Here is a 20,677-nt window from a genome sequence, read left to right as displayed (position 1 = left end):
CCCAATGTCCCCACCTTTTCCACCCCAGGGATCTGATGGGAATGGCCAGCTCGCATGCAGGGATCACCCAGGTAGACAGTGGGCGGTGCTACCATGGGCACGAATCAGATGTTGATGAACAATGTGGCGCACCAGAATTCATTGCAGGGTTGCTTCTCATCATCCTTCATCCCACGGACCAGACCCATGGTCACTGCTCACCCAGGACCCACACCCCTGTAGTGCTGCAGGTATGTATCACGGAGGGGGTTGCAGGTAGGGGGACAGCCGGGAAGGGGTGGGGGGGGGGGGGGGTTGTCCGCGCCCCTGGCCAGACCCCTAGTCAGTGAAATTGGTGACAATTAGAGCGTCCCGTGCGCATTGGCCCTGGTGCATTCATTGTGTGGCCTCCCGTGCCTGTGCAGGCCCCATATCCTGCCCATCCTCCTCCTCCCTGCCCGTATCCTCCTCATTGGACGAGACCTGGCATTAATCCCCCCCCTCCCCCCTCCTCCTCCTCCCTGTCCGTATCCTCCTCATTGGACGAGACCTGGCATTCATCCCATCCCCCCCCCCCCCCCCCCGCCCTCTGCTGCACGATGTTGTGGAGAACACAGCAGGCTGCCATGATGCGGACAACCCTCTCAGCATCATACTGGAGTGTCCCTCCAGAGCGGTCCAGGCACCTAAACCGCATCTTCAGGATGCCGAAGCACCGCTCGAACATGCCCCTGGTCACTGCATGGGCATCGTTGCAGCAGATCTCCGCACTGGACTGTGGCGCTCGGATAGGTATCATCAGCCTCGCCCAGTGGATAACCCTTGTCGCCCAGGAGCCAACTCCCCAGCCGGCCAGTGGGGGGGCGCCTCGAAGGCTGGAAATTGTCCAATATGCCAGGATGAAGGCGTCATGCACACTGCCCGAATATTGGGCACAGACGTGCATGATGCGCATCTGGTGGCCACATACCAGCTGCACGTTCATCAAGTGGAACCCCTTTTGCTTTTGTGAAGATTGGCCTGTCATCTGCAGTTGCTGACAGGGTGATGTGCATCCCGTTGATCACCTCCTGAACTTGGGGCATTTCGGTGAAGACGGCAAACCCCGCTGTCCTGGCATCCTGGTGGGGTAGGTCCACAATATATTGGATACGTTGTGCCGACTTGACAGAGAGGACCTCCTTCAGGGCACAAATTCACCTGTGCACCAAGCTCTGCAAGATCCCGGGCTGGTCCCCACTTGGCTCCTGGAAGGACCCCATGGCTCTCCAACCTGAGCGGCTGCCTCCTGTTCCGTTGCAGCACATTCCGCTGCAGCAGCTTCCTCCTCCTCGAGTAGCTCCAGCTTGTACAGTAACAATGCATCCTCCAGGGCTGCAGTGACTAGGTGGAAGGCCACCATTGCTGGTTGTATTTCAATATTCATTGTCTCAGGGGGTTAAAGGCCACCATCTTAGCATGGTGCAAACCCCCGTGCCCAACCAGGTCCAACGGGCTACATGGTGCACCCATTTGCCACTGCGGGCTATGCCCTTGCATGTCCCCCACCCCTCCTCTCCGCACCCCAGACCCCTTGGTGGGTGGAACCATGAAGGTCTCTGACCCTGGCGTCCGTCCCTGCTGCCAGGGATACCGTTGGCTAACACTCCGTTGCCAGTGGTACACTCCGTGGCACCCGTCCGGTGCCCCAGTAGGGGGTGTTGTCCTGTGTGGGATGCCCTGCCGGTGGGTGGCGGCCTGTTAGGGGGTTATGGTGGAGGGTGGGGTGCGGGAAAGGTAGGGCGGGGTCTGTGGTGCAGGGATGAGGGCTGGGGTGGGAGCACCCATACGGCAGGTGTCAGTCTGCAGAACCAGGGTCCACGGTGAGTGGTCAGTGGGGTGCACAGCAAGATGGCTGCCTTGCAGGCTGCAGCAAGGACATCCATGCATGGGGGATCACTCCGGCCACATGGTCCGTTTCCCCGTCACCAACCCCCACCTCAGTCAGTGTTGGCCGGCAGCCCACGGCCACGCCCCTCCGTGTCCTACCTCCTCTCACTCCTCATCAGCCACAGTGCAAGTTTGACGATTTTTAATAGCATTAGTGAACTTTGCCATCGGGAATTTGCCCCAGTGGAGGCAAGAATCACGGAGGTCCCGGAGGGCCCACTAATAATATGCCAAGGGTGTTTACTGTATGTGCGGAGTGGAATGCACTGAAGCCGCTGTCAAGGCGACAGAGAAGTGCGACTTGGCATGAAATCGTGACCCGCCACAGTTTTGGCGTTGGAACCAATTCTCTGCCCAATTGCAATTCCCAATTCTGGCGACGGCCGACGGAGAATCCCGCCCATTATTTTCTGTCTCTTTCATGGACCTTTTCCTGCCACCTTTTAGTCTTGGTCCAGCCAATGGGAGGTGTATGAAAGAAACTGGATTCACTTCTCCATCATTTTTCCTACTTTCCTTTGGGAACTGTTTTGTTTCAGATTGGCATCTCTTAAGATAAGAGCACACTATTGGCAAATTAAGTGTGACCTCCTATCCGAACATTCCGTAGTAGATGGTAAAAAGAAAAACAATCATTAAAGCATGTGATTTTATATTTTGCAAATTAGATCATACAAAAGGGTTACCCAATACGCCACCATTAAAAACCACTTCCTCATCCCAGACCCCACAGGCTACCCACCCGGCTTCAACCTGCCACGCCAACATTGGGCACTCCTCAACCATTTCTGCACTGGCCAAGGCCTTTGTGCAGCAAACTGGCACAAGTGGAGCCAGCAGCGGCCCTAGGGTTGCTGGCGACCCGGGCAAGCTGAATTTCGGCGCCCTTACAAGTGCCAATTTTAAAGGCCTCCAGCGCTGCGCTCCATCACCTTTCCCCGCTGCGGATAGCCTTTTCCTGCTCCCCTCGGCGGCCCTCCTCCCGCCGAGGACCCTCCGTGCAGCCACTGCCTCACACAGACACTGAGCAGCCGCCAGCGGCTGAACCAGACCGGCAGGCGGCCGGGGCCAATCAACATGGCGGCCGCACAGGGGGCGGGGCCGGGGCTGAAGGAGCACCCCACGTGACTCTGGGCTGCACGTGGGCAGCTACTGAGCATGCGTAGCTGCCATCAAGCGAAGGCAACATGTTGCAAATGCGCAGATCGTCCTTAGAATCTTACAACCTTTCGGCCACTGAATTAATTAGATTTGATTTATTGTCACCTGTACCATGAAACACATAGGACATACAGAAGTACATAATGCAAATACATAGACATAGACTTGATGGCGCCCCCTAGCACATGGCGCCCCGGGCGACTGCCCGAGTTGCCGGTACCTTGAGCCGGCCCTGAGTGGAGCCTTGCAGGGAACCCGGATTGCAGCTGTGCTGCATCCCAATGACTCACATCATTGAAGATAAAATTCAGTAGAGGACTCAGAGAGCTACATTTCACCACTGTGGAAATGAATGCCTGGCTTGATTACAGTGATTACTGTACATGCTAAAAAAAAATGCAAAAGGAGGATTAATCTATTAAGGGACCATATCTCTATTAGGATGGAAATAGATCAGCATTCTTGCCACCTGTCAGTAAATGGTCCAGCCAGGTAAGCCAATGAACCTCCCAACAAAAAGGATTCAATAACTCTGTATTTTTATTTTTAGTTATCCTTTCATGGGATGTGGCTGATGCTGGCAAGACTAGCATTTATTGCCCACTTGAACTGAGTGGCTTGCCAGAGGGCAGTTAAGAGTCATGTGTAGGTCAGGCCAGGTAAGGATGGCAGATTTCCTTCCCTAAAGGGTGTTATTAAATTTTTACGACAATTGTTTCCTGGTCAACATTACTTTTCTTTAAAATGTATTTTATTACAGAATGTATCAAAACAGGTTATAGGGAATAAACACCCCGGGAAATATGCTTCCCAATAATCAACAATACACTCTGTACAGATTTTTCCCCCTTTTTCACCCCCCCCCCCCCCCCCCCCCCCCTCCCCCCCCGCACCCGTGACAATCAGCCCCTCAAACACGGGCAGAAACATCCCCCATCTTTCCTCAAACTCCCCCTAAAGAGCCCGTTAACTCATACTTTATCTTCTCTAATGGCAGGAAGTCGTACAGGCCACCCAACCAAGCCACTAACCCCAGTGGCAATGCCGACCACCACTCCAGGAAAATTCGCCGCCATGCAATTAGAGAGGCAAAGGCCAAGACATGGGCCACTCTCCTCTCCACGACCTCCGGCTTTTCTGAAACCCCAAAATTGCCACCAAAGGGTCCAGGTACCCACCTCCTCCTCCACTATCCTGGAAACACTCCCACCCAGAACCTTCTCAAATTTTCGCAACCCCTAAACATGTGAGCTTGATTCGTTGGCCCCCGCCCACACCTCTCACTCATCTGCTACCCCGTGAAAGAACCCACTCATTCTCGTCCGAGTCATATGAACTCTGTGCACCACCTGAAACTGTATCAGGCTCATCCTTGCACATGAGGAGGTCCCGTTTACCCTACGCAATGTCTCACTCAATACTCCCTGATGTGACCATCAATTCACTAGAGACACGATTGGAAGTAAACTGTGGTTTTAATAGTCTTACAACTGAGCCTGCCTGCGACCAGAGGAACTGAGAGCAGGCTCACGGCTGCAGCACTTTATACTTCTGGTAGTGGGAGGGGCCATGGGTGGAGCCATGGGCGGAGCCAAGGGTGGAGCCCTGTACATGCTCCTCATCTCCCCCTATGGGCAAAGCCGCGCAACGGCTTACATACAGAGCCCACAAGGACATAATACAATGCAATGCAATACAGTGTGAATTACAATACAGTATGAATTCACCACATTCCCCAATTGATCTCCCATCCCAACTCCACTTCCCATTTCTCCTTGATCTTCACCACCCGCTCGCCCCCCTGCTCTCCCAGCCACTTGTATATATCCACAAATCTTCCCTTCCCTTTCACATCAGGAAGCAGCAGTCGCTCCAGCAGGATGTATTCAGGCAACAGAGGGAACCCCTCCAGATTTTCGCACAAAGTCCCTAACCTGCAGATATCTGAACTCACTTCCCCTCGGCAACTCTACCCTCTTCTTTAGCTCCTCCAAACTGGCGAACCCTTCCTCCAAATACAGATCCCTCACCTTGACCAGCCCCACTTCCCTCCACCTCCTGTATCCATCCCTCCCGGCTCAAACCCATGATTCCTGGTCAACATTACTGAGACTAGCTTTCCAATTCCAAATTATTAATTTAATTATTTTTAAAAACATTTTATTAAGGCATTTATGATTTTATAACAAAACAAATGTAAACATAACTTAGGAAATAATACCCCCCCCCCAATCAACAACTATACCCAGCCAACATAATACACACAATTCCCCAGTCCCTCCTCCTCCTCTTGCTGATCTTATTAATTGAATTAAAATGGTGGAATTTGAACCCTTGTCCCTGGAGTATTAGCCGGATAGTCCAGTGACATTACCACAACACAACATCTCCCCCCCCCGATATCACAGTACTAAAAACCACCAGCAATATGATATCCTATAGCTCTTGGACCTGCACATCGCATCCTGCAATTCAATTTTGAGGGACAATCTGCTATCTGTAGCCAAGAGACACCTAGTCAGCACTTTGCCGAACAATGCGAAGTGCATTCCAGAAATGCATCGCCCATCAGGTGAAGCCGAGAGGTACAGGATAGACCCAGTGGTGGGCAACCTGCAGTCTGGGGGGGGGCCCATGCGGCCCACCTGGGCCCATGAGACACTTTCTTGACCATTGCGCATATGCAGGGTTGCCACATTCTGCCCGTTTCTGTCTGCATAGTTTTTTTCTTTCCTACCGGTATGACTAAAGGGATATACACATAAAGCAAGGGCATGCTACTTCCGGTGGTGGCCATGGAGAAGGAGGTCGCGTATTTGGCAGCTCCCGCTCGTGATGAAACTTTTGGACCTTTTCTCCCAACTTCTTTGGAATTTTATTGGGAAAATCGGTGGAGGGTGAGACAGTGAGAAGTCCCCGACCAGTATATGGAGACGTGGACCAGAAGTAGCCTTACAAGAAGAAATAGCCGAGCAAAGAAGGCGCATGCAGAACCTACAGTACAGGAAAATATGGCGGAGGTGCAGGATCCTGTCTTGGCGGCCCAGTGGTCAACGGTACAGTTGGTGAAATTCATTCAGGATAGTTTCACCATGTAAAAGAAGGAAGGTTTAGACCTGATCAAGACATCAATCGATCAGGTGGAACAGGGTCTAGAAGCCCAGGAACTGGCAATCCAGAAGGTAGAGGAGAAGGTGGTCAAGCACGAGGACCAGCTAACCGCGCTGGAGGTGGCGGTGGGGCTGATGAGGGACCACCAGAAAAGGCTGCGGGAGAAGGTGGAGGATCTGGAGAATAGGTCCCGCAGACAGAAATTGAGGATCGTCAGCCTCCCGGAGGGCAGCGAGGGATCGGATGCGAGAGCAGATGAGGCAAGTATGCCTGAAAAGTTAATGGGTGATGGAACGTTTGCTCGAACCTTTGGAAGTGGTCAGAGCGCATAAAGTGCTTGTGAGGAAGCTGCGTGTGAATGAGTGCCAATGCACCGGTTCCTGGATAAGGAACAGATTTTGTGGTGGGCCAAGCAGACATGGAGCTGCAAGTGAGAAAACAGCGAGTTGCGCATCTACCAGGACCTGGGTGCAAAACTGGCCAACAGGAGACCGGGATTTAATAGAGTAAAATCGGCCCTTTTCAAGAAGGGGGTGAACTTTGGAATGCTGCATCCAGCTCGTTTGTGGGTCACCTATGAAGGTCAGGAGCATTATTTTGGGTCGCCGGACGGGGCGATGGACTTTGTTAAAGATAAAAGGTTGTCAGATGACTGAAGACATTGAACTTTGGAGCAGATTGCAGGTAATGCTGTGTCGATTGTGTAAAAGTTATTTTCGTTTTGTACTGTAGATGGAGTGCTTTCTGTATAAATTTTTGGGCCGTTGCTCAGTTCTGCAAGTCAACTTTGTTCTTGTGGGGGGATGGGGGTGGATAGTTCTGTGTGTTTGTTGGGGGCTGTGCTGTTTTGAATTTGTATGTTCGAGCGGCGGAGTGGGAGAACAATACTAGGTAGGATGTTTGGTGCCATGGACGGGGGCTACCAGGCTAGCTGGGTGGGCTAGCTCACGGAAACGCAGTGGGGGGGGGGGGGGGGGGGGGGGGCGGGTGATACGTTTGTTGATGGGGTGTTGGGATTGTTGTGCTGTTAATAGGGAGGCCGGGGGGGTGGGTGGGGGGGGGGGAGTTGCTCTGCTGACAGGGGAGGGATTGTTGTTGGGAGACAAATGGGAGGTCGAGGACAGTGGGGGCCCCGAGGATGGGCCTATAGAGGCAGGATGCCTACCGACCAAGCTGATCACATGGAACGTTAGAGGGCTGAATGGGCCGGTTAAGAGGACTCGCTTGTTCCAGCATTTGAGGGGATTGAAGGCGGACGTGGCAATGCTACAGGAGACACACCTGAGGTTAATAGATCAGACCAGATTGAGGAAGGGGTGGGTCGGGCAAGTATTTCACTCGGTGTTGAATTCTAGGACTAGGGGGGTCATGATCCTGATCAATAAGCAGATGTCAATTGAGACAGGGAATATAGCTGCGGATACGGGGGTGGGTAGGTATATCATGGTAAGCAGGAAGCTGGAGGGGATGCCGGTGGTGTTCTTGAATATTTACGCACCAAACTGGGGTGGGTGGGGGGACTTTAATATGGTCATTGTGGCCAAGGTTGGACCGGTCGAGGTCAAAGATTGGGAGGGTGCCAGCAGTGGCGAAGTAACTACAGGGGTCCATGGAGCAGATTTGGGGCTGAGGGGGAGGGGGGGGGGGGGGGGGGGGTGTAGACCCATGGAGGTTTGGACAGCCAAGAGTGAAGAAGCTTTCTTTCTTTTCCCATGTGCACAAAGTATACTCCCAGATCGATTATCTTGAACAGGGCTTTACTGGCGGGGGTGATTGATACCGAGTATTGGGCGATTGTTGTGTCGGACCATGCACCACATTGGGTGGATTTACGGGTGAGCAAGGAGGGTGGTCAGCGCCCGCAATGTAGTTTGGGCGTAGGACTTTAGGGGACGAGGGGGTGTGCGGGTAAGTGAGGGAGTCCATCCAGAACTATCTAGAAATAATTGGCACAGGGTAGTCTCGGCAGCAACGGTTTGGGAAGCGCTGAAGGCAGTGGTTAGAGGGGAACTAATATCGATATGGGCCCATAGGGAGAAGGTGGAGCGAGCAGAAATAGATAGGTTGGTTGGGGAAATACTCCAGGTTGGCAGGGGATATTCGGAGGCCGCGGAGGCAGGGTATTGAAGGAGCGGCAGAAGCTACAGGTGGAGTTTGGTCTGTTGTCTACAGGGAACATAGAACATAGAATTTACAGTGCAGAAGGAGGCCATTCGGCCATCGAGTCTGCACCGGCCCTTGGAAAGAGCACCCCACTTAAGCCCCACACCTCCACCCTATCGTCGTAACTCTAGTAACCCCACTTAACCTTATTGGACACTAAGGGCAATTTAGCATGGCCAATCCACCTAACCTGCATATCTTTGGACTGTGGGAGGAAATCGGAGCACCCGGAGGAAACACATGCAGGCACGAGGAGAATGTGCAGGCTCCGCACAGGCAGTGACCAAAGCCGGGAATCGAACCTGGGACCCTGGCGCTGTGAAGCAACCGTGCAAACCACTGAACAACCATGTTGCCCATAAGAACATAGAACTTATAGTGTAGAAGGAGGCTTTTCGGCCCATCGAGTCTGCACCGACCCACTTAAGCCCTCACTTCCACCCTATCCCTGGAAGGCGGTGGAGCAGTTGAGGAAGGCAAGAGGGGGCGGTATACGAGTATGTAGAGAAGGCCAGTAGGATGCTTGCACACCAGCTAAGGAAAAGGGAGGAGGCCTGGGAGATAGGAAGAGTGAAGGACAGGGGAGGGAATACGGTCTTGGACCAGCAGGGGTGAACGGGTTTTTTAAGGGGTTTTATAGTCGGCTATATGAGTCGGAACCTCCAGCTGGGGTGGAGTGGATGAGGCAGTTTTTGGGAGAGTTGAAGTTTCCGAAGGTGGAGGAAGGGTTAGTTTCTGTGGCTATTAGCACCCCATTTCCCTGTGTTTCTGTGGCTATGACTCATCTTTCATTCTCACTCCACAGTATAAATATTACCCACTTACTCTGTCGGTTAGCTTTGACAAAGAGTCATTGGACTTGAAACGTTAGCTCTTTTCTCTCCCTACGGATGCTGCCAGACCTGCTGAGATTTTCCAGCATTTTCTCTTTTGTTTCAGATTCCAGCATCCCGCAGTAATTTGCTTTTATTACTGGGTTACAAGGATAGGGTGGAGGTGTGGGCTTGGGTGGGGTGCTCTTTCCAAGAGTTCGTACTCGATGGGCCGAATGGCCTCCTTCTGCACTGTAAATTCTACGATCTCCGATCTCTGACCTATTATGGTTAGTGAACATTTTAACTTCAATCTTGCCGTCCACTGAGATGATGGATGGTAACTCATGTGGCCCACTTACTAGCTTGGGTTGCCAAGTATTGGGATACACAGTTTTGACTTCATGTGCCATATTGCACACCCTAAGCATGGTTGTGTCACAGTTGTCCAAGAGCACAGTTGTGCCAATGCCAAGCCCATCTGTTTGCCATTGAATACTCGGATATCATCAAGGTTGTTGCCTTCTGGATAGCAAATGTCTACAAACGCCCTGGCTCTAGTTGGGACCAACAAGACCACCCAACCTTATCAGAGTCAGCTGCCAATGCTGGAGACTTTGATAGCCACCACGGCCTGGGGCTACCAAGAGGTTAATGCAGATGGTGAAAATCACACAAAATAGACCTCACATCATAACCGTTCTCTCATCCATGACCCCAAAAAGCCAGGAATGTTCCATTCTGCTCGGAAAAATGTGATTGCTCCCCTGATTTGTGATGGGCCAGTTCAGTACACAGAAATGCACTCCCTGTATTATGACAAGTTCTGCTTAATTTTCCACACAGCCAGCACAGACCATCTCTGGTCCATATTGGACTTCAACTACCAATCGTCACCAGCTCAAAGGATCAGCAGTGGAGCCTGTGAAAAACTAATTGGGAAGAATACAGCATGATAATGGAAGAAAGTGTTATAATGATACCATCCTGAAATATCCCCATAGAGCTGCATACAGTTGCTTCTGAAGAGCTATCTACAGTAAAGTCTTCATTATGCAGCCTGCATGGGAATGGGTGGTGGGGCTGATTAATCAAAAACGTTGTTTAACGGAGAGTTCAATTTACTAATGGAATACAGTACAAAATTTCAAGCATTAATTAATATGCAAGTAATCATGAAGGGCTTTTTTTTACTTATAATCTTCAACAGTACATTAAAACATAAATTAAAGTATAAGTGAATACAGTATATAGGGATAGGTTCTGGATAACTTCAAAATTCCTTCCAGTTGGAAAAGTGATGATTTGTATCAGGGAAACATCATAAATTCAGGTTACTGGAGAATTCCAGTTGGTAGAATGCCGCATAACACAAGGTTTAAAGCAGCCATCACAACCGTTCCAAGGAAATACTTCCCTGAGTATATACCTCGCCTGGAAGAGACTACTTCCCTACTCCAACAAAATGAGTCCTTTTGTGACCCTGATGTAGCAAACCATCTGATTGAATTCATGGACTATGCTCACTGGGCCAGATCGGAAGGGACAACAAAGAATCTGGATTTTATCCGCTCACGTTGGAAATGTTGGAAAGTTCTACACCACTTTGGAGCAGCCCAGCAACCAGTAATGCCAAGCCACCCAACTGTTATTGCCAATCAGGTACGAAGCTATCTCCTTCATATGGGTAAGGCACCAATGGGAAGAAAAAGAATAAAGAAGCAAATCCGAAACAAATATGAGATCCTTCCATGAGCAGCACAACTCCATATCTGAACCCTGAACCCACCCGGAAGTTGGTCAAAATACTATAAACCATCAAGCTGGGCACTGCTGCTGATTATGACAGCATCCTTCCCGAGTTCCAAAAACACCTTGGCTCATGGCCCCTTTCGTGGTTGGCGATTCATTACAAGGGTCATACGTGAGGGAAGGCTGCCAAAATCCTGGCGTATGTCTCGAGCACCTCCCAAAACCAAGCAAAGATCCAAATATTACCATAAAACTACCAGATAACTACCCCGCTATTAGTATGTTTCATCTAATCCTGCAGCATGTCAAGCCAGAAGGGGAGAACATCCTGAGTCCAAGCCAAGCTGGCTCTTGACAAGGAAGAAGAACATGTGATCAGGTCATCACACAAAGGAATCTCAAAGCAGCAGCTATTTTCCTTGACCACATTACACAATGCCTATTCCTCAAGATACTAAGAGCACTCCCTCCTCGAGTTGCTGTGGCCATCTAAAATGGCCTCCCGCAAAGAGTGATGGGAAATTTGGCCAAGCTTGAACACAGACAGGCTGCAGCCTGCAAATATAAAAACTGCAGACTAGACTTTACGCAGAAACTCACATCTGCAAAAGGCCATTATTGTTCGTCAGGAACAATAGAGCTATCCTGTCCATCACAACGTCTACCAGAAGCAGTGGCACCAAGCCCCTGCTCAGAACACTCCCAGGATTGGCTACTAAGTGCCCACCCCAAAATAGATGTAGCAGCCCCTGATTGGAATTGACCGGTTAGGAGGATGGAGCCCTGATCAATTGATTGACAGCGACCCAGAGACCGCCCACAAAAGGGGCAGGGAATTCCAAACTGGTTAAAAGGCAGTGCAGACCGTCACTCGCTCTCTCTCAACTGCCGCATCAACAACGGTGAATCCACCAGCCAAGCAGAGCCCACACCATCCACAGAGGGCGACAACAGAACACGGACCATCTACAGAACTTAAGTGCTGCCAGACTACCAGAATCCAGATAAGGCCATATCTGCTGACGCATTGAACTGCTATTCCAGGACAGATGGTTCAGGGTGCATATGGGGTACCACAGAATTCTGTCTTAGCATACCCTGTTCAACTGGAACACCAATGACCGACCCCAAAACAGTCCTGAAAGTTTATCTATGCTGCAGACATTTGCTGTGCTATACAGACTGACTTTGCTGGAGCTGGAAGGCATATTAAATTATGATAATGCAAAGTGGGCAGACAACTGCAAGACATGGTGCCTACAACTGAGCACCCATAAAATAGTCTCGAACACCTTCAACCATCTCAGTGACAGCGCAAAGAAGGAATTGAACATCGTCCTGGTTGGCCAGAGATTGAAAAACCCATCACCCTGTTTATCAAGACACCACCCTTGACAGGACCCTTATGTACAGTCAGCAACTCATTAAGACTGTAGAAAAAATGAACTCGCAACAATTTCCTCAGTAAATTGGCCAGTACTTCATGGGCATCACAGGCCAAGACCATAAGGACTTCTGCCCTTGCCATGACATAGTCAACTTCAGAATACTGTATCCCAGGATTGGACCATTCTGACAACTCAACAATGTGCATCAACAGAGGTACTCTTCGGGACTTCCAATGGCAGCCATGGTGTGAGTGGCCGCACACTTGGCAGCTCCTGCTTGAGGCGTTTTTTTTGGTACTTTTCCCCGGTTGCCGGGTGGATGTTTTGGAGGAAAAGGTGCAGAGGTGGTGGGGGAAAGCTATACTCCACCGGTGAGGTCAGTAGATGGATCCGCGGACCACAAGAGGGTCGAGAAGAAAGGAGCTGCAAGAGCTAGAAACTCTTTGTCCGACACAGGGGAAGATGGCAGAACCTAAAGCATCGGCCCTACCAATCCAATCGTCGACGGAGTAGTTGGTTGACATTCTTAATAAAAAGTTCAGTCCACAGAAGAGGGAGGCTCAGGAGGATCTGGTGAAGGTGGTAGACCAGCTGAAAGCGGGGATTGACCGTGTGGAGCTGAGGCTGGAGACCCATGGCCAGGTGAGCCAGAAAGTGGAGGAAGCGGGGGAGGGGGAGCATGAGGAGCAAGGTACCTCATTGGCGGCCGAAGTTGGGATGCTGAAGGAGACTCAGAAGCGGCTCAAGGAGAAGGTGGAGAATTTGGAGAACCGCTCCCGGAGGCAGAATCATAGGTTGATGGGGATGCCGGAGGGCACCGAGGGAGCGGACGCAGGATCTTATCTGGCCAAGATGCTGGAGAAGCTAATGGGAAAGGGGGCTTTCGACTGGCCCCGGGGGGTCAACGGGGCTCCTAGGGCGTTTGTGAGGAAGCTGCAAGCGCATGAGCTGCTGAGGGTGATGGTGGTGAGGTTACACCAGTTTCTGGACAAAGAAAAATGTTATAGTGGGCCAGGCAGATGAGGAGATGTACCTGGGAAAGCAATGAGGTTTGGGTAGATCAGGACTTGGGCGCGGAAGTGGCAAAGAGGAGAGCCGGATTCAACCAGGTCAAGGCTGCTCTCTTTTAAGAAGGGGGTGAAGTTTGGGATGCTGTACCCGCCCAGCTTTGGGTGATCCACAACAGCAGCGAATACTGCTTTGGAACACTAGAGGGGGCAATGGAGTTCTAGAGGGGGCAATGGAGTTCTTGAGAGACAATCAACTGGCAGGAGACGGAGGACATTGAACTTTGGAGGGAATGAGAGGTTGTGTTGGTTCTCCCTGCCCCTCTTTTTGTTGTATTGTGCTGTGTTCTTTTGTTTTGGGCGATAGCCAGGTGAGAACTTTTCTTTTCTGAGGAGCTGTTGCTCCTTTTTGTGGGGTTTTTTGGTGGGAGGCCACAGGACGGGGGAGGGTGAGTGCACCTTTTTTTTTCTTTATTGCACTATGGTGGAGTGTGAGCGGGGGGCTGGAGGGCCATCAGTGGGGGTGTAGCATGTTTGGCGCCATGGGCGCCAGGCTAGCTAGTTCATGGGAGCGCAGTGGGGGGCGATCAGGCAGTTAGAGTTTTAGTGGAGGGTGGAATTGTTGTTTTGTTCAGGGAGGGAGGGAACTGCTGACGGGGGTGGGGCAGTTGAAGTGCAAAAAGGGAGTTGGTGATGGTGGACATCCGAGGGCGAGCCTGGCGGGCTGCAGAACGTAAGCCAGGGACTGGCCCAACATATGGTTGACTGGCAGGGGAGGGGGTGCCCCCGGCCAGGCTGGTCACATGGAATGTGAGGGGGCTGAATGGGCCAGTCAAATGCTCGCGCGTCTTTGCCCACCTGAGGACTTTAAAGGCGGATGTGGCATTTCGACAGGAAACGTATTTGAAGATTGGGGACCAGATTAGGCTGAGGAAGGGGTGGGTTGGACAGGTTTTTCATTTGGGGTTGGATTTGAAGAAGCGCGGAGTGGCAATAAGCGGGTAGCGTTTGAGGTGGGGAACATAGTGGCAGGACCGGGGGAAGGTTTGTGATGGTGAGCGGGAAATTGGAGGGGATGCCAGTGGTCTTGGTGAATGTTTATGCTCCAAATTGGGGTTATGTCGAATTCAGGAGGCTGTTGGGGAAGATTCCGGACTTGGACTTGAACCTATTCATTATGGGGTGGGGGGGAACTTTAATACGGTCATCGAGCCAAGATTGGACCGGTCGAATCCGCGATCGGAGAGGGTGACGGAGGTGGCGAAGGAGCTAAAAGCGTTCATGCAGTGCTGGGGGCGGGGGATGTTGGATGGGGTGGACCCATGGTGGTTTGCGAAGCCGAGGGATTTTTCGTACTTCTATATGCACAGGGTGTGTTTACGGATCGATAGCGGATCAACTACTTTGTGATGGATAAGACTTCGCTCGCGAGGGTGGTCGACTCGGGTTATCGCCGATTGTGGTTTCCGGCCATGTTCCACATTGGGTGGACTTGCAAGTGGACTGGATTGGAGATTAGACGTGGGATTGTTAGGAGATGAGGAGGTGTGAGCGCAGGTAAGCGCCGCTGTTGGTGATATGTGGAGCTGATTGACACGGGTGACATATCGGCTGCCACACTATGGGAGGCGCATAAAGCAGTAGTTAGAGGGTAGTGGATATCGATCCGGATGCACAGAGACAGATGGAGCGGGTAGAGATGGCTAGGCTGGTGGAGGAGATCTTGCGGGTAAATAGAAGCTACCCGGACGCCCCAGAGGCACGCTTGTTGAAGGAGCGGCAGGAGTGGCAGAAGCTCCAGATGGAGTTCGGGTTTGTGTCTACGGGGAAGACAATGGGGCAGCTGCGGAAGGCAGTGTATAAATATAAGGAGAAAGCAAGTAGGATGTTTGCTCACCAACTCAGGAAGTAGGAGACGGTGAGGGAGATTGAAAAGGTGAAGGATGGGAGAGGAAGGGTGGTTCTGGACCCGGTGGGGTTGAATGGGGCCTTTGTGGAACTCTATAGGAGGTATATGAATTGGAGACCCCGGCGGGAGGAGAGGGAATGTGGCAATTTTTGGATGGGTTGGAGTTCCCCAATATGGTGGAGGATTTGGTAGAGGGGTTGGGGCCACTCATTGGACTGGTGGAGGTCCTGGTGGGTTTGGGGTGATGCAGGCAAGGAAGGCCATGGGTCTGGATGGGCTCCCGGTGGAATTTTCTAACATGTTTTGGGGGGATCTGGGGCCCTTGCTGGTTAGGGTATATAATGAGGCGAGGGAGAAGGGGGAGCTACCCCCTACGTTATCACAGGCATAGATACCCTTAATTCTAATGAAGAATAAGGACCCAGAGCAGTGTGGGTCTTAATGGCCGATCTCGCTGCTAAATGTGGTCACCAAACATGTGGCAAAGATCTTGGCCTCGCAGATCAACAACTGTGTACCGGGGTGATAAGAGAGGACCAGTCGGGATTTGTAAAAGGGAGGTATTTGTCAGTGACCGTCAGGTCTTTATTAAATGTGATTATGATGGAGGTCATATGATGGATTATGATGGGACAGGAGGTGGAGGTCGCTATAGATGCGGAGAAAGCCTTTGATCGGGTAGAATGGGAATATTTGTGGGAAGTACTTGGACGGTGTGGTTTTGGGCAGTGGATTGTGGATTGGTTCCGGTTGCTAAACAGGGCACCGGTAGCAAGTATGAGGACGAATCGGATGAGCTCGGGGTATTTTGCATTACATTGTGGGACAATACAGGGATGCCCACTCTCCCTGTTGCTCTTTGCACTGGTGATAGAGCCACTGGCAATGGCGCTTAAAGCATTAGGGGAGGGAGTGGAGTGTAGAGTTTTGTTGTATGTGGATGCATTTAGGGCAACACGGTGGCATAGTAGTTAGCACAATTGCTTCACAGCTACAGGGTCCCAGGTTCGATTCCCGGCTGGGTCACTGTCTGTGCGGAGTCTGCACGTTCTCCCCGTGTCTGCGTGGATTTCCTCCGGGTGCTCCAGTTTCCTCCCACAGTCCAAAGATGTGCGGGTTAGGTGGACTGGCCATGCTAAATTGTCCTTAGTATCCACAAAAAGTTAAGTGGGGGTTATTGGGTCACGGGGATACGTGGGCTTCAGAAGGGTGCTCTTTGTAAGGGCTGGTGCGGACTCGATGGGCAAAATGGCCTCCTTCTGCACTGTAAATTCTATGACTCTATGATTTGTTACTTTACATTTTGGACCCATTGGGTGGCAGGGGGATTATGAACATCTTGGAGGAATTTGGCCGGCTCTCCGGGCATAAATTAAACATGGGGAAGAGTGAGGTTTCCCCGATTCAAGCAAGGTGTGGAAGCTGGGCGAGCTGCCATTTATAGTTGTGGGGATGAACTTTAGATACTTGGTCATTCAGGCGGTGCTGGGATGAGAACATTTCCACAAATTGAACCTGCCGCAATTGGTAAAGCACACGAATGGGGATTTTAAGAGATGGGATGTGCTCCTACTGTCGTTTGCGGGACGGGTGCAAACCGTGAAAATGATGGTGCTTCCAAGGTTCCTATTTGATTTTTTAGAACCTCCTGATTTTTATGCCAAAGGCCTTTTTTAGGAAAGTTAATGCCGGCCCGATTTTAGGGTTTGTTTGGACGGGGAATACCCCTTGGGTAAAGAAGGAACTGCTGGAGTAGGGATGTGGGTGGGAGGGAGGCTGGCCCTGGCAAATTTAATGTACTACTACTGAAAAGCAAATATAGCCATTGTTTGGAAGGGTAGTTGGGGTGGGGTCAGTGTGGGAGCAGATGGAGGCAGCCTCTTGTAAGGGCACTAGTTTAGGGGCACTGTTGACGGTGCCTCTGCCATTCTCACCCACCAGGTACTCCACAAGCCCAATGGTGGTGGTTAGGCTGTGGGGCCAATGGCGGCCACACCTGGGGTTGGAGGGTGTCTCAGTTTGGGCACCAATCTATGGGAACCACAGTTTTGTCCCGGGGGGATGGATGTGGGGCGCGCAGGCCTGGATTGAACAGTTTGGGGATCTATTTGTGGGGGGTAGCTTTTCGAGCCGACAGGAACTGGACTATGAGCTGCCCAGCAAGAATGAGTTCCGAGCTTACAGGCACGGGTTTACGTGAGGAAGCAGGTGCCGTTTTTTCCCAACCTGCCGCCCCAGGGCTGTAGGACAAGGTGGTGTCACAAACAGGAGTAGGCGAAGGTAGGGTGTCGGAGATTTATAAGGAATTGATGGACTGGGAAGGAGCCCAATAGGAGAAGTTAAGCAGAAGTGGGAGGAAGAGTTGGGGAGGGAGGTGGAGGCTGCGTTATGGGTGGAGGCTCTAGGAGAGTGAACACATCCTCTTCATGTGCTAGGCTTAGTGTCATTCAATTTAAGGTAGTCCATAGGGCACACATGACAGTGGTTATAATGAGAAGGTTCTTTGAGGGGGTGGAGGAAGGTGTGGGCCCCCGTGAACCATGCCTACATGTTTTGGAAACTGGAAGGAATCTGTCTGGGCTTTGCTGATGTTATGTCTGGAGGTACTGAGGATGAAGGCTGCCCCGAGTCCAGAAATAGAGATTTTCGGAGTGTCGGAAGAACCTACGGTCCAGGGGGCGAGAGAGGTCTATGTTTTGGCCTTTGCCTTCCTGGTAGGCTGGAGACGGATCTTGTTAGGATGGAGCGACTCGGGGTTGCCAAAACCAGGGGTGTGGGTGAGTGACCTCGCGGAATTCCTGAAGCTGGAAAAGATCAAAGACCTTGAGAGGGTCTGTGGGGAGTTCGTTTGGAGATGGAAGTCGTTTATTGACTTCTTCAAAGATAGTTCAGATGTCAGCAGGAGGAGAGGGTTATAAGGGGTAAAAATGGGGGAGGCAGGGTGGATGGAGGGGAACGACAGGGAGAGTAGGGTGGTGGGATATTATTTATTGGTTACATGATTTCCTGTTTGTTCTCTTTTTCATGGTTTTGGTTATGTTTTATGTATATATTTGTAAATGCCTTCATAAAAATATTTTTTAAAAAGAGATACTCTTCAATCAACTCACCTCCCCAGCTCCCAATCCTGAGCCCATCACCTCGCCTCTTATCAGGAAGGTAAATGCAAAGGAAAGCTACTGGAGAAGGCCTACTCCAACCCAAATCTGCTTTTATTCAGTGAACTCCTTAACCCTGGTGGAGTACGCTTTCCCTCATGCCGCCCCATATAGTTAAAGCCACCACACTGAAGAGTAACAGTTGAGGACCTATGGCAGGAGGATTGGCAGGGGAAAGCACCAAAACCACTTTTGCATCATAGACCCTGCTGCTTGTCCACCTATCTTTGATCTCCTGTGACGACAGTGAGCCCTCTTAAACTATTTATGGACTGGCCGAAGTCTCTGTGCAATCAACTAAAATCATGAGGCCAGCAAGACCACCCAGGCTGCAGCTGTGGTGCAGTCCAAACAATGGCTCACATCATCAATAGTGTTTGCTTACTAAATTTGAAGGCAGGATTAAAGAACTTCATTTATCCACTAACAAGGCTTGGATTGATGACTCTGCACACACTGAATAAATAAATAGTTCTACTTGGTCTACATTCCTGTAGGTTTAGCCTGTGATGCAACTGGAACTGGAGTGCCTTCACTTACCTGGCTTTTGCCAGTTCCAGCAACACCCACAACAAAAACTGAATGTCGCACTGCCAATAGCTCTTCTAGTTGCATAGCCTGACAAAAATATAAACAACAATTACCAAAGGTTGCAAATAGACAGTTATTGCAGTAGACAATCAACAAAACAAACCTAACTTGTATTACTAATCTACGACTAATACAGCTAATAAATGGAATGTTTATAATCAGATAACACAAATTACATAATTAGTTTATCAAACAAAGATTAAAACAGTTAGCCTGTTCTATTTAATAAAAGTTGTCAAAATTCAATTTGCTTGTTTTTGGAGAAAAGACTTTTCCAGTAAAGAGACAACAAATAGGATGAAGAATATGTTTTAGAGTTGGTCCTTTAGCTCCTACTTAGTGTTCACGGAAACAAAAAAGGCGGGGTTCGATTCTCCAGAAGGATTTCGGAGTGTAATAGCAAGCGGGAACTGCCGTGAGCTTCCCGATGCTCGGCCCAGAAAGGTCAGCAACAGCCATGCAATGTTAATTGGTCCACTTAACGATGCTCCATGGGTTTCTCACTACAAATGAAGGCTCGCCAACCGATTCACCAGCACCGCGCTCGACAGCCCCCCGGTAACAAGATCGAGCAGCACTTACTCAGCCAACCCCAGCCAACTCGTAACAATGCAGGTCAGCGCCAAGATGCAGGAATGCAGAACTGGGGTGGCTCCTAGATGCAGTGGAGGCCAGGAGGTACATCCTGTTCCACCGAAGGTCCTGGAGGGTCAGCCATAGGGCAGCCAGTGCTGTCTGGGATGAGGTTGTGGCAGCTGTGAGCGCTGGGAATGTGACCAGGAGGATTAGCCTCCAGTGCTTGAAAAAGGTCAACAACAGGGCACACTGGTCAGGACGAGTGAGTAGACACCAATGACGCCCCCCCCCACCCCAGACCTTTCCACTCCCACGAGCATCCATCCCCAGCTCTCCATGCGGCCTCCAACCCTCCCTCCACACCCCGCTCCCTTCAACCCCTCCCGCTCAACCCTTCCATCAGATCCCCCCCATCTCAGCACTGTAAACCACCTGTGTGGCTAATAATGCCCTCTCTGTGTCCCCTCACAAAAAGCTCTCTCACAATCGTAGGGTGAGAGCCCAGATTGGCGGCGGGGTGTTGGACGTAAGAATTCTCACCACCTTCAAGATAGAGGTGTCTGGGGCGGCAGTGGACACAGCAGTCACCAATGTGGAGGCTGACGGACGCGCAGAGGTGAGGAACCACCATGCACTAGCCAAAGGCCCTGTCAATCAAGAGTTGTTATTGCCTTACTGACTAACCCATCCCTCCCACTGACCACATGTCCATTTTCCCGCAGATCCACTAGCCGACGGCGCCGGCCCATCCCGGGTGGCACCCTCTCGAGCCTTCCATGAGACCACCTCGAAGGAGAGTTCTGAGGATGTCACCATAATAGTTCATGGATAGAACCATAGAATTTTACAGTACAGCAGGAGGCCATTCGACCTATCGAGTTTGCACCGGCTCTTGGAAAAAGCACTGTCATCAGGTCACTGTCGAGGGCATGGGGGTAATGATAACCCCAGAGAGCTGAGCGCCAGTGCTCCTCAATCTATGCCATAGTCTGACCCCTGCCTGTCAGCTGAGTGCTCGCTCACCTTCATCACCTGCATGCGATGCACTCGGTGGGTGGGGAGGGGGGGGGGGGAGATGCCTGGAGAGATGGGCCAAGGGTTCGGACGTATATCCCTTATCCCCCAAAAGCCAGCCGCCCAT

General features: G+C 51.1%; 1 protein-coding gene across 1 annotated transcript in view; it reads right to left on the bottom strand.

Moving 5' to 3' along the window:
* Positions 1-20,677, bottom strand: part of LOC119962304 (dynein heavy chain 11, axonemal-like) — a 690,045-nt gene that overhangs the window by 442,343 nt on the left and 227,025 nt on the right. The window contains exon 23 of the mRNA XM_038790290.1: positions 18,910-18,987. Within this exon, the coding sequence (XP_038646218.1) occupies positions 18,910-18,987 (78 nt within the window). The remainder of the gene's footprint in view (positions 1-18,909; positions 18,988-20,677) is intronic.

The sequence above is a fragment of the Scyliorhinus canicula genome, chromosome 2, assembly GCF_902713615.1.
Source record: "Scyliorhinus canicula chromosome 2, sScyCan1.1, whole genome shotgun sequence".
Classification (NCBI taxonomy): domain Eukaryota; kingdom Metazoa; phylum Chordata; class Chondrichthyes; order Carcharhiniformes; family Scyliorhinidae; genus Scyliorhinus; species Scyliorhinus canicula.
The sequence above is the reverse complement of the archived record's forward strand: the minus strand, read 5'-3'. Positions and strand labels throughout refer to the sequence as shown.